Consider the following 14,402-nt stretch of genomic DNA (forward strand, 5'->3'; position numbering starts at 1 on the left):
GTTACCTCAAGAATCCAGTGCCTTTCCTTACTTAAAAAATAATTTATTTGTGGGAAAAGAAGAGGCTCACATAGGGAACAGGAAATGGAGTGAACCTATGAACACATGTCTAAGAGGAGGGAAGACATAGTCTTCCTTCTCTGTGCCAGGCACTATTCCAGATATTTTCATATTAACTCATTTGATACCCCCAACAATTCTAGGAGGAACGTACTATAATTATCTCCATTTGACAGATGAAGACAACTGAGGCACAGAGATATTGAATAAATTGCTCAACACAACTGCACACACAACTGCACATTTTAAAATAAAACAAAAGCATACACCAAATAAAGGCAATGTAGTATCAAATTAAACATCTTAGATTAGTAATAGTGAGTACTTCACCAGGTTCTCTAATTCTCCAGAAATTTTTCTGTCTCTTCTCCTAACCTGTCCCACCCACTCCAGCCCCATTTCAGTTCCTAAGATAATGTGTACCCTAAGAGGAATTTCTGTCCTTATTGGGTCTCTGTCCAAATATTTGGTGCCTGTCTAATCTTATAACTTAGAACTATTGATTTTCCATTTTATGACTTTGCAGTGTTGACCCTGGAGTGCTCTCACTTCCTGCTTCCTAATTCTCTGATCCTACCCTCCTGGTTCCTAAGATAAAGGAAACCTGGAATTAAGGTTAAAAACATTTCTGAGTGTCAGTCACTTAGCTGCACGGAGTAGAGGACTTGCTTTTTCTGAAGCTTCATCTCCTACGTCCATAATTATGTACATGGTAGATATATTTTATTCAACAGACGTGTATATAAGGCCTAACTACATGCTATACTATATTCTATACACTTTACAAATACTAAGTTATTAATCGTTATAGTAACCTTACGATAAAGATACTGTTTCAGATAAGAAAATAGAGGTATAAAGACATAGTCATGTGCCCAATATAGCTGGAAAATTATAGAGCTGGGATTTGGGCCCAGGTAGGCTGGCTTCAGAACCTATGCTTTTCATATGTTATACACTATTAAATATTGATACATAAAACATTTTCTGAATTTACTTTTAAATATAAAATGCAAATCATATTAAACAAACTTGTAGAGATACAAACATATTCCTATTTAGTATGTAATCTAGAAAAATATTTTCTTAAACAATTAGTTGTGAAGTTATTGTTAGTCATAAAATCGCTAACTCTATTAATAAAGTATGTCTGGGGCTTTCTGTTCTTCGTGTTTGTAAATAAACTATAAAAGAGGATGTGGATCCTAAAGCTGAGACAGCTTGGGTTTTGAATCAGACTTTATCATGTACAAGTTGTATATTCTTGATCAAACGACCTGGAACTCTCTGGACTTAAGTTTCCTTGGTCGTAAAATGCGGACAGCGATTCCTACACCATAGAGCTGTATGACGGTAAAATGAGTTAACATAGGTCAAGTATCTGGAACAGTATCCACCATGTAGTGAGTACTACATAAGTTGGCTATTATCAATATTTTCATCATTGTTGTAAGAGAGAGATCAAAGTATTCATATATACACAAAGGAATCCAAAAGTCAGTAGACTAAGAACTTCCTTTGTTGAGGTGTCCCTTTTCTTCTCCATCATTTCTCTCTTTTATAGTCCTTTATACTCAGGTCAGATGTGCTCACTCAGACCAGTGGCTTCACAGGCCATCACTAAGCCCACCAATCTCTAGCCTTGACCCGTGCTCTGGGCACTAAATGCATGCATGTCACTACCTACTGAACATCCCTCTTTGTGGGTCTATGTCAATGTCTCAAACTGACCGTGTGAAAAATTACACCTGATCCTCACCCCTCGCTTCCCCCAGAGTAAACTTCTTCCAGTCTTCTCCATCCTGTGAAACAGCACAACCATCTCTCCAGTTTCAGTGGCTCAGACCTAGATTCATTCTTCCCAACCTCCACATTCAGTTAGAGGCAAACCGTTCTAGCACAGTTTCCAAAATCCATCCTGGATCCGATCACTTCTCTCTCTCCCTCACCCACCTTAGTCGAAGTCCCATCATCTGAGCACCAATCCCTGGGAATTGCCTTCTGACTAATTTCCTTGTTTCTCCTCTTACCCTACTATAATCAATTCTTCAAACTGTGGGTAGAATCCTCTCTTACAAATCCAAACAAAATCATGTGATTCCCCCATTTAGAACCCTACAGTGTCTTCATACCATATTCAAAACGACGTCCAGTCAACTTACTGTACCCTACTAGGCCCCAGCAATCATTTCCTTCTATTCTCCCTCCTGCTTACCATGTTCCAGATGCACACACTTTTTAGCTATTCCTTACAGACACAAAGCTCATTCCCAAGCTTATGCTGACCATTCCCTTGACCGAGAATGCTCTTTTCCCAGAGAAGATCTCGCCTTGGTCCTCTCCCTCCCCTCAGTCAGGACTCTGCTCGAAAACAATCTCATCAGAAAGGCCTCCTGTCAAAAACCACATTTGCCCACTATTTCCTTCTATTCCTTGCCTACTTTATTATAGCAGTTATCACCCTGAAATTATATTATTTAGTTGGTTGTTTTATAAACATTTATTATTTTTCTTCTCCATTATACTCTAAGTCCTAAAAGGGCAGGGAATTTTTCTTGTTGACTACTGAATCCCCAATGCCCAGAACAGTGCTTGGCATGTCATTCAATAAACACCTACTGAATGAATGATGTACAGAAAAATGAGAACTAAAATGCCCATGTGGGTCAGGTTAACAATTTGAGGACACCAGGAAACTGCACATAGATGGCAAATAAATGATTTATTTCATTTGCGAAAGAGTTCTTTTTTTTTTTTTTAAGGTTTTATTTATTTATTTGACAGAGAACCACAAGTAGGTAGAGAGGCAGGCAGAGAGAGAGGAAGGGAAGCAGGCTCCCTGCCGAGCACAGAGCCCAATGCGGGGCTCGATTCTAGGACCGTGCGCTCATGACCTGAGCCAAAGGCAAAGGCTTTAACCCACTGAGCCACCCAGGCGCCCCTGCAAAAGAATTCTTAAAAAAAAAAAGAATTCTTCTACATGTTTAAGTGTGTCAACCATATAGTAAGCACACACTTGTTTTCTTATGTTTTAAAATTTCTTTGCAGCAGGTTATTCCTTTGAAATACATCTATCCCAACACTGTAAGAGGCACCTAAAATAGTCGCTGGCTTTTTCTTTCATTTACAAAAATTAAAGCAGTAATAACTCAGTACCTTAATATTTAATCTAGAACCATGCTATTCCCTATCCCTTTACTGAAAATTACAGATAAATTGAGAAGCTTTTAAATAATATGATAAGCACAGGTAATGGGAATTGATCAGTTATGAGCCAAATAGTTAATATCAATTAAACATGAGCACTATAAAGCATGTTTTATTTAAAATCAGGAATTGGGGGGCATGTGGGTGGCTCAGTCAGTTAAGTGTCTGACTCTTGACTTTGGTTCAGCATTGTGAGATCAAGCCCCACATCAGCTCTGGGCTGAGCATGGAGCCTGCTTAAGATTCTCTCTCCCTCCCCTCCAGTCCCTTCCCCATCCCATGCACTCTCTCTCTCTCTAAATATAAATAAGTAAATAAATAAATAGGTAAATAAATAATAGAATAAAGTGAAATATTGCATTTTACAAAATTTTTAAGCAGTACCAAGTATAATTTTGACTCCACAAATAGAAGAGCACAGTTCATGAAGTTTAAATGAGTTCTAATTATTCTTACTCTAAATACTTTCAGAATATAAGTATTTTACCAAGGACCTTCACGCAGATTAATTAAAAGCAATAAATCAAAGAAAGAAGTTAATTCAATTTCAGACCAGCCTATAGACTTTTCAGACAAACAGGAGAAAAAACTTCCAACATACCTTCTGAAATATTTGGTTTGGTTTTGTGATTGGGCAGATCCTCACAAGGATGAAAGTTCAATTGCTGTAAGACTGCTGGACAGATGACAGAGAAGTTAGAGCTGCTTATCTGAGTAGCGTTTGAAAAGCCATGAAGGGAAAAGATCTCTTCAGCTGACAGACACTGAAACAGGATAAACAAAGTAAACATGTATGTGTTAACATAGTAAAAGCATGCCAGCAAACATACTTTAAAGAGACAGAGAATATTTTATTTAGACCCACAGCACTAACTCTATACCCTAAAATTTTAAAACAGTCCTTACTTCTATAAACCTAGAAACAAGAAAAAATACAAAAAAAAAAAAAAAGAAAGAAAGAAAAAACCCAAAAAACAAAAGGTCCTTCTTGACCAATAGTCTACCTATGGCTCCCAAAAAGGTAAGAACTGGGTTGAAAGTTCCCAAGCACTTTACAAACATTAAAAGTTGACCAATAGCTTTCAAATCAAAAGCTTTAAAGAAGATTCTATATTCTCAATCTCTCCTCTCTCTTTGTCTTTGGACTGGATCTTTTGTGTAGGCTACTGGAGTAACTCTCTGCAACATTTCTTGTAGACAAACACCTGGCTCCCTTACACCTTCTTAATTAAGAAATTCATCCATGCTTCTAGACAGCAACAATAATTCCAACTTAAAATACTTGTTTTAAAGTATGTCTTTAGCACATACGGTTACTTGCTAAAATATGTATTGTTCTCAATGACAGTGGGTAGCTTTTCTCCTTATACAAGGTTTTGAAAATAGTACTAGGCTGCTTAGAAATTCATTAACAATTAATAAAATTTTTTAGGACAAAAATTTTTATGAAAATCACTTTTTAAAGGTATCATTTTATTCTTGGGCATATTTTAACTATGAACAACATATCATCCATATACTTACATTATGAGAATATAAAAGAAATTAAATGTGTTACAGTGGTTAATAATCATTTTAAGAGTTACAGACTGTGAAAAATATCCATTCACTCAAACAGAAGAGATTCTATCTTTAATAAGTACAATTCAGAAAAGTTCTTTGCATGCTTCAGCCAATATTTAAACCCCACTAAGATCTTACTTGGCTTTGTGCTACAGACTGGACTGCGTTCTCCCCCAAAATTCATATATTGAAGCCCTAACTCTTAATATAATGATACTTAAAGTTGGGGCCTTTGGGAAATAATTAGGGTTAGATGAGGTAATGAGAGTGGTGTCCTAGTCCAACTAGATTAGTGGTCTTATTAGAAAAGACACCAAAGAGCTTGCCTGACCTTTCTCTCCACCATGGCAGACAGTTAGAAGTCAGCCATTTGCAATCCAAAGACAGACCTTTTACCAGAAAGACATTGACCCTTTTGAGCCCTCGATTTGGACTTCCTGCATCCAAAACCATGAGAACACTAATTTCCATCGTTTAAGCTATCCAGTTGATAATATTCTGTTATGGCAGCAACAGCTGACTGACACTCTATGCATGGCATTTGAGAACTCGAAAGTTGGTGTTAACTGTTTGACCATGAAGCTCTGCGATTCCCTTCGCAACAGAAACAATGAAACTAAACATGTAAGATGCGTGTAAAAAGAGATCACTTACTACTGATTACTAAGATGAAAAGAACATCCAATACACCAAGATGTGTGCAGATGTCGAAATAAAATTGCAAATGCCTTAAAGTGCACATTTCGACATCTCTCTGTTTTTTTAATGCCCAAGTATGTGTCTAAAGCTATTTCTTGTCCAAGCCATGACAATGGGTTTGGATTTATGACAAGAATAGATGTGTGTCATCTGTAGAAGAGGAGACACCACTCTCAATGCTCTGTTAACAGTCTTCCCGTTGTCCTTGGCCAACTAGGGGGATGATAAGCTAATGGAAGGAGAAAATAGCTCAACTGGAGGAAGGAAAGTGGGAAACATTTCTTTGTCACGATGAAGCTGCCCAGGAGCATAATGGCTAGACTCAAACATTAGAGTCCATGTGGTCAAACTGCCCACAGCATGATTCCAGGAATAAATGGGTATAGTAGCATAAACATCAAATGGTACTGTTCCCCTACAAGGAAGTCTTAACCTACTTGGACTTAAAGTTCCTCCAACTCTAAACTAGGATGAAAATGGGAAGCTGCCCATAGATAATTTCCAAAGTCTTCTCAGAATTAGCATACTAAGACTTCCTAAAACTTGAAACTGTTTTAAGCAGTTCTTTTCAAACTCAGAAGGTGACTCATTAGTGGGTCAAGAAATCCACTTACCACGTCACAGTCAGCATTTTTTAGGGGGCTAAAAATATAATAGAAACTACAGAGCACCGCCACACCTCACAAGAGTAAGTGTTACGTAGTGAGACTTGCTCCAGTTAGACAGCAAGCACACAACTCCTGGATCACAATGTAAAATTCATTTTTTTACTATAAATGGCAGTGAAGAGTTTGAAAATCACTGCCCTCAAAAATGTTTTAATTGTGCATCACACATCATTAAAGACACTCTCCTCCATACAGCTGGGGGGAAAAGTCGTGTAGCCAAAGGAACATACAATCAGTACTGGAAAATAGCTTATTGGAGTCTTGAAGATCTGTGCAGCATCTATGTAGAAATTTTGGCTGGACAGATTGTCATGGATAATAACACCTGGACACTGGCCAACTGCTCCATCTCCAGAAAGATCAAGGAGGTGGAGACATGACAAAACTCTAGGCCTCACCTAACTGAGAAAGATACTCTTAACTATGGAGAACCAAGAAACTGATGGCTACCAGAGAGGAGGTGGGTGGATGGATGGGGGAAATAGCGGATGGGGATTAAGGAGTGCACTTGTCGGGATGAGCACCCGGTATTGCCCGGAAGTGCCAAATCACTAAATCACACACATGAAACTGCTGGAATTTAAATAGAAACTAAAAAAAAAAACAAAAACTAAAACTAAAACTAAAAACAAAAACAAAAAAAAACCCTCTACGCCTTGCCTAGAATGAGGAGAGAATACTCACAGAATCCTAGCAGTGTGGCAAAACTCAGTTGATGGCAGGCCTGATTTTATTTAAATCTTTTGCTATCAGCCAGCAAGTAGGATGCCTATAGCTTTACGCAGCTGCCTAGTTAGCTTTACAATCTCAATTTCCATAATGCTTTGATGTAACAAAGTTGAACCGGCAACAAAGAGAGCAGTTGTCTAAGAAAGGGTGGTGTTTCCCAGGGCAAGGACAAACAGGATGAGAGCCCAGTGCCTGAACACTGAGGTGACAACAAAACCGGTGGAACCGTTGAGGAAGGTCAAACATCCTGTCAAACACACCCCTTCGGCTCCAAAACAAACAAGGAATAAATTATGAAACCAGCAGGAGCCACAAGGGGAGGATGATGAGCCTGAATAGTATGTCTTCATAAAACCCCCTGAGCTCTTTTACCATGTGCTTTACATTTATGGACTGAGCTTTTTTCTTTCCATCCATTTGTTTTTACAACACCCCTATTCTCAAGAGTACCACCCTGCTGTTTGCTGCGGTCCTTTGAGCTTTTAGCTCCTAGAGGCAAACTCCAGCAAGCCAACACCCTAATATTCAGTGGGCTGACGTCTTATTTGGAGATATTTTCTCAGTGTCTGACTTAAACTCCTTGAGTCTCTTGCCACATTAAGGTGATCTTAAATCTCAAATGGATCTTCTATAGAAGAAGTGCCAAAGTAAGGAATGAGTAGAGGTAGGGGGGTTGAGATTCGTATCATACACGTGATCTCAGATTATATTTGAAATCATTTAACCAAGGAGTTCCATGCACTTCTTCTACTTCTCCTACTCCCTTTTCCTCACCAATTCTGACTAGCCAGAAATTTTTGTTTTGTTTTGCTGTTTTTGCGTCTTTCCCTGACATTACTTTGTGGAAATGCTAATACAGGGAGGGGAGGGGCAGGGTTGAATGATAAGGGCCACTTCCTCCTCCAACATTCTGTAGCGTTAAAAATCTGCTTGTGATAAATGCCAAAGAGTCAGGCAAGATTTGAAATTACCCAGCGTGGGAAGCCTGAGTGGCTCAGTTGGTGAAGCAACTGCCTTAGGCTCAGGTCATGACCCCAGAATTCTGGGATGGAGCCTGCACTGGATTCCCGGCTCAGTGGAGAGTCTGCTTCTCCCTCTTCCACTCCCTGCTGCTCTGCCTACTTGTGCTCTCTCTGTGTCAAATAAATAAATAAAATCTTTAAAAAAAAAAAAAAAAAAAGGAAAGAAAGAAAAATTACACAGTGTGGATAATGATAAAGGCACTGAACTTGACTAAATTTGGTCAGGTTCCTTTAAGCCCATGAAGCCTTAGTCTTGCATCCATCCTTATAGGGCCTGCATTGTCTGGTTTTAGCAAGAATCCTGCTAAGTTATTTTACAGAGAATCCTCCATCTTTCATATCTGATCACCCCGGCCTGCCTTCAGCAAGAATCCTATTAAGTTTGCTCAACCCAAATCCCTCCCACCCACCCATGATGCTTCCCCATAGTAATTTTACATTCAGTGACCCCCACCTGCTCCGTGGCTATAAATCCCCACTTGTCCATGATGTATTTGGAACTGAGCCCAGTCCTACACTGAGGTCCCTTCTCCTCTACTGCAGCAGTTCTTGAATAAAATCGGTCTTTATCACTTAAACTACTGTTGTACTATGCTACAAGTATCATAAGCATGTAATTGTACTATGCATTGCATAAATGCTTTTCTTCATTCAAAAAATATTTCTGGAATCATAAAAGTCTGGGTATAATATTGATGGGAGGAGGGGAAGGTGGGGGAAGCTGAAGGATGACAACTAAGAAAGAAATTGCACAAAGGTAGTAAGTCCTAAGATTCTCCATCAAGAAACCTAATAATTGTGGCAGAAATAAATCTCACACCCATATCCATAAAACCAGAGAAAAAGTGTTAAATTCATGAAAGATAATGATAAAAAACTAGGAAAGTTTCTATAAAAGAGAAATGATATGCAGAGGAAATTGTCAAAAACAACTTTGAGGTTAGACCTCCTAGTAGGCAGACAGAGGATATTGCCACAGGGGTGACTGGGGGACCTTCAGAAAAGAAACACATTTGGGAGGTTGATGGCCACTTTCGTTTTAGACATTTTAAGTAACAATGCCTGTGGGATACCAGATGAAAATGGCGAGGGAGTTTTTTCTGAGAAAAGTAGAGGCCAGAGATAAGGATGTGGCTGTCTTCTGTGAGGAGATAAGAGATGAGTGGAGGGGAGGAGATCATCAGGAGACAGAGCACAGAAGGCAGAGAAAAGCTTTAGGAACATATAACTTCATTTGGGCAAAAGCAGCAGAAAGAGCCAGAGAATAAGAAAGAGCAATATAAGCACCAAACAGAAGTCATCTAGGCCAGTAACATGTAGTGAATGCCTATTGGTTTTGCCTGCCTGAGATCCTCATCCTCCAGTAACAGACCACCTTCATGCCACGGGAGCTTCCTTCCACGTGATGTATTTGGGGCTGACCAGGGAACATGTCCGTTGTCTGGTAGAGCTACTGGAAAAAATCTTTTTGGACTAGTATTGCTGTGAGTCTGGGATTTCCTCAGGCCATTTTTCTAGCATGTGAAAGATGGTGAACTAATGCACAGAGACAGGTTTCCAACACCACTGTTAATCTCCTAGATATACGTGTGCCTGAAGCTAGACTCTTCAGGGATCTGAGACAGTGAATGGCCTTTGTGACTTAAGCTAATTCATACGAAGAAGTTTTTTAACCTACAAATGAAAGAGTCCTGATTCATACATAAAGTAATCATTCAAAAGACATTTTCAGGGGCGCCTGGGTGGCTCAGTGGGTTAAGCCGCTGCCTTCGGCTCAGGTCATGATCTCGGGGTCCTGGGATCGAGTCCCGCATCGGGCTCTCTGCTCAGCAGGGAGCCTGCTTCCTCCTCTCTCTCTACCTGCCTCTCTGCCTACTTGTGATCTGTCTGTCAAATAAATAAATAAAAATCTTTAAAAAAAAAAAAAAAAAAAGACATTTTCAAAGCTAGGAAATGAATGCTACATCCAGAACCTACAGGGAAAGCAAAAAGATAAGCTTTTCCATTCTTTAAATCTTCTCCAGTCTTCTTATTCTCAACACATAGACCATTTTCTCTAGTTAAATGGCACAGATTAAATAATACAGAACACTCGGACCACCCGATCCCACACCCATCGTGCCAAAGCCTTCACACCACACCAGAAGTGAAATATCATCCCATTCAAAAGTCACCCCAAAGATGGTTTCAGATTCTGTTTTTCCATGAATTGTGCTTCTGCGGAAGCTGAGCAATTCAGGAACCCAGTAAGGACACTGCTAGGTATGGTTGTGCTCTCTCTTACAAGGGTCAATGTAGGAAGAGAGAGCACCTTGTAATGTACTTAAACTCAGGGACACTCAAAATTAGAATGAAACACCTAGTCCAGTCTTTTATTTAGGATGTCAAGTAACTGAGCCACACAAAATTTAAGTTTCATTACCAGGCCCCAGAGAAGCCAGGAGTAAAACTGGAATTAAGAATCCAAATCCGGGTGTGCCTGGGTGGCTCAGTGGGTTAAGCCTCTTCATTTGGCTCAGGTCATGATCTCGGGGTCTGGGATTGAGCTCCGCACGCAGATCTCTGCTCAGCAGGGAGCCTGCTTCCTCCTACTCTCTCTGCCTGCCTCTTTGCCAACTTATGATGTCTCTCTCTCGCTCTGTCAAATAAATAAAAAATTTTTTTAATTTTTTTTAAAGAATCCAAATCCGAAAGAGCTCTGTCTAACCCTTCTCTTTTAGTGACTCTTCTACCTTTCCTTGCTCTGCACACCTGTTGTTTTATAGCAAGAACTCTAGCTACCTTCTGGAACTTGCCGCGTATGGAGCCGAGATGAAAGCCAAACAACTCCTCCTTCCCCAGACCCCAAGTGAATGACTCATATGCTGTTCTTTGAACGGGTAAGAGTTTGAGTAAGACTCCAACGAAAATCTTCATCGACGCTACTCCCATCACAACCAGTCCCGCTCCTCCCTCACTGCCATTCCTGTATTCATTCACCAAGCACATGTCAATGACGTCTTCTCTGGGCCAGGTGTTCTGAAAGGTGCTGAGAATAAGACACAGCTCCATCTTCAGTAAGCTCACCATTCAGAAGACAAAACATATACATACAAATTTATAGCTATAGAACAATGTAAGAAGGAGAATAATAAAGATATGTGCAAGCTATTGTGAGGGAAGAGGTCTGGGAAGGCATCCGGAAGAACGAGATACGTGTGCTGAGTCCAAAATATTCGTTCAGTGCTTCTGCTGGCTGGAGAGATAAGACAGGAACCACAAAAACTTACATTAGGCAGAAATCAGTAATGCAAGTAAGTATGTGATCAGTTGACAAATGAATTTTGTAGACAATAGTTATTACACGAGTACTGAGAAGCACAGAAAAGCTATATTCCTCTAATCCCCACATCAATTACTAAAGTAGATTTAAGGAGAAATCTGGGATGAAGAAATCAATATCTTAGAAAAGTAAGCTGTCCAAGATGAAATAACCTGTAACTGTTAACAACAGAATTCAGACCAATGTCTTTTTTGTGTGTTTTCTGACTTCTAAGCCCCTACTCTTGGGGCTATACCCTTATTATGTTTTGTTGATTGAACATGGATAAGAACACAGATAATAAAAGGACCACTTAGACCGGGGTGAGGAGTATATCTGTTGCCCCTAAATTGACTTGAGTGATAGAGTTAAATTACTCTTACATCATATTTAGCATTATACCCAAAGACAGAGCTTCAAAACAGTCAAACATTAGCCAGGTTTTCTCACCGTGGTGAGAATTAAGAAGGAAATGCATAATGGTTTTGATTCTTTGCCCTTCAAAGACCCCTCCTACCCACCACCCAAACAGGAATGCTGGGCACAATGACCACACCAGCGCAGCAGTGTGTGGAACTGGCACAGTCCTCTCTGCCACCGATGCCTGGCCGCTGACACCGCCATGAAGTTCTCCTGCAACAGGACTGTCAAACCTAGAGTACCTCCACATGTGCCATTCTGAATGCTTCACTTCCCCGTCACTGTTTTAGAGTCAGTGTTTTTGTAGCTCAGGCAGAGAAGTCAACGGGTTAATTTATCCACCCGAGCTACCATCACATAACCACACTGGACTATGACACCAGTATGACTGACATAGGTTGTCAGAACATATGAAGAGGAGGAAAAGATGAAGATCCAAAATAAGTATGTAATGGGCAAGAACCTCTAGAATCCTTGAGATCATATTTACCCCAGTATTCATGAATCCTAATACTAATAATATAATATTGTGTGCCTGGCACACAGTAGGGCTCAGTAAATACTTGTGGAATAAATGAATGCCTAAATGTATGAATGAACTCCTCACTCATCTTCACGGTATTTTTAAAAGCCAATTGCAAAAACATTTCAAGTTCACAGTCGTAACCTAAATGAAATTACAGGAAAGTAAGCAAGTGCAGAAAGTGACATATACATAAGAGTGTTTCATATATGGCAACTAGCCAAGGTTCCCAGAAGAACAACTCAAATACTTAAATGTTTAAAGAGGAATTTGAGTTTAACAATGGGGGGAGGTACATTTCTGTCCCTGAAACAAGTGAACAGTCCCATGTACTTATCCTTTCTGGGGTGACTGCACAAGGTCACAAGCAGTGGCAGCCCAGAATCACACTGGCACCAGGAGTGTTCGAAGTAAGAGTGACTGAGAACACCACTTCCAGATTTGTTACTGATGCAATAACGGAACGGCCAAACCTTAGTCACAAGGAACGTGAGTACATACCACTTCGGAACCTCCTTGATATTGCTCAACGTAAAAATGCACTGAGTCACACTCACCAACATTCTCTTGAACTTTTCCCTCTTACTTTCCTTTCCAAAGTTTTCTCAATACTATTTTACCAAGATAAGACAGACTTTTCAAAGGTTTGAGCAAAAAACATTCCAGGTAAGTGATCTCTAGTTTTATAGAAATGGCTAATCAAGTGATTCCCGACTCTCTTTTCCTAATTTTTTTTTTCATTTTTCCCTCAAGTTTTTCTTATGTTTCTTACTTATGCCACTAGAGTGCTCAGGAAGTCCCACCCAGAATACACATAGACACACAAAGACGCAAGCACACACATGCACATACGTGCACATGTTCACATTTCACTCTCCAAACTATTCCTTAAGAGGAGAGAAAAAGGGCCTTTCCTACATACGCTATTTGAAGAAAGACACCTTGTTTTATGAAACACCATTCAGGGAAATAAGAGTATCATGAAATAATATGCACAGAGTGACATCATTGCTATGAACAGGGTTAGAGAAAACCTGGAGATGTATGCTTCAAAATCTTAACAGTGTTTTACCTTGGGGTAATGAAATTATGGGTGGTTTTTATTTTTCTTTTCTGTTTCTCGATATTTGCCAAAGTTTTAGACAACATATATGTATTCCTATCTTAATTAGAAAAATAAAGTTACATCATGGGAAGTTTCTTAAGTCTCTTCTTCTAGGTTCCTCCGAACACAATTAAGACAAGTTGGAATTTTTTTTCTTTTTCTACTAAAGCAAAAGGAATTTTAGAATCTATGATACACTTTTTAAAAGAGGTTTACAAAGTTTTCTGATTTTACCGTAGCTATTGACATATTTCTCAATCCTGTCCCATCCACATTCAGTTTCTTAAAGCCCTCTCACCCCTAAGAGCCTGGCATGGTATCAAAGCACAGACACTCAGTCTGGACTCTTAACTTTCTGACCCTGACCGGTCTCCAGATGACAGAAGCTACCCTAGTTTCCATCACCTGTAGAATGACCTTCTTGTATTTGCTGCCAGGCTCAAAAGGTCTTTGAGCCTTCCTGCTCATCCAGGGCCTCCACTCAGTCCCTCCAGGATTGAGGTGTAGAAGGTAGGACTGTTCTCCAGGCAGGGCTGGGGCAAATGCCACCAGGGGTGAGCTCATCCTTCAAAGTCATCTCACCACTGCATACAAGGAAGACCTTATCCATCACAGCCCCAATTTTATGACAGTCCTTTAGCACAGTGATTCTCAAAGCATGCTCCAGGGAGCCCTAGGGGTTACGAAAACCCTTCCAGAGAACATATAAGGTTAAACCTACTTTTATAATATTACTAAAACTGCATTTTCCTTTTTCATTTTCATTCTTTTATGCGTGAACAATGGACATTCCGGAGGCTATGTGATATACATCCCAACAGATTGAAGGCTGCAGCATATATGAGGACACAGCTGTCTTCGACTAAGCCCCGATAGTAAAGAGATTTGCAAAAATGTAAAACAACGCCATTCTTCTTATTAATTTTTTATCATGGAAAAAACAGTTGTGTTTTCATCAAATATGTTAACATGGTATGGACTTATTAATGTTATTTTTAATATGTTAAATATTTAAAATTTTCCTCGACATTAAATTTTATAATGGTAAATATCAATAGATATTAACCACATTTACTAAAGGTCTTTGGTGTTCTCAATACTTATT

The 14,402-nt window shown here is 39.6% G+C and overlaps 1 protein-coding gene across 3 annotated transcripts in view; it reads right to left on the bottom strand.

Annotated features, from left to right (window-relative positions):
- Positions 1-14,402, bottom strand: part of SLC39A8 (solute carrier family 39 member 8) — an 82,714-nt gene that overhangs the window by 52,461 nt on the left and 15,851 nt on the right. For all 3 annotated transcript variants that reach the window (XM_032333022.1, XM_032333020.1, XM_032333021.1), the window contains exon 3: positions 3,869-4,031. In XM_032333022.1, coding sequence (XP_032188913.1) covers positions 3,869-4,031 — 163 coding nt within the window. The remainder of the gene's footprint in view (positions 1-3,868; positions 4,032-14,402) is intronic.

This window comes from Mustela erminea, chromosome 2 (genome assembly GCF_009829155.1).
Source record: "Mustela erminea isolate mMusErm1 chromosome 2, mMusErm1.Pri, whole genome shotgun sequence".
Lineage (NCBI taxonomy): Eukaryota > Metazoa > Chordata > Mammalia > Carnivora > Mustelidae > Mustela > Mustela erminea.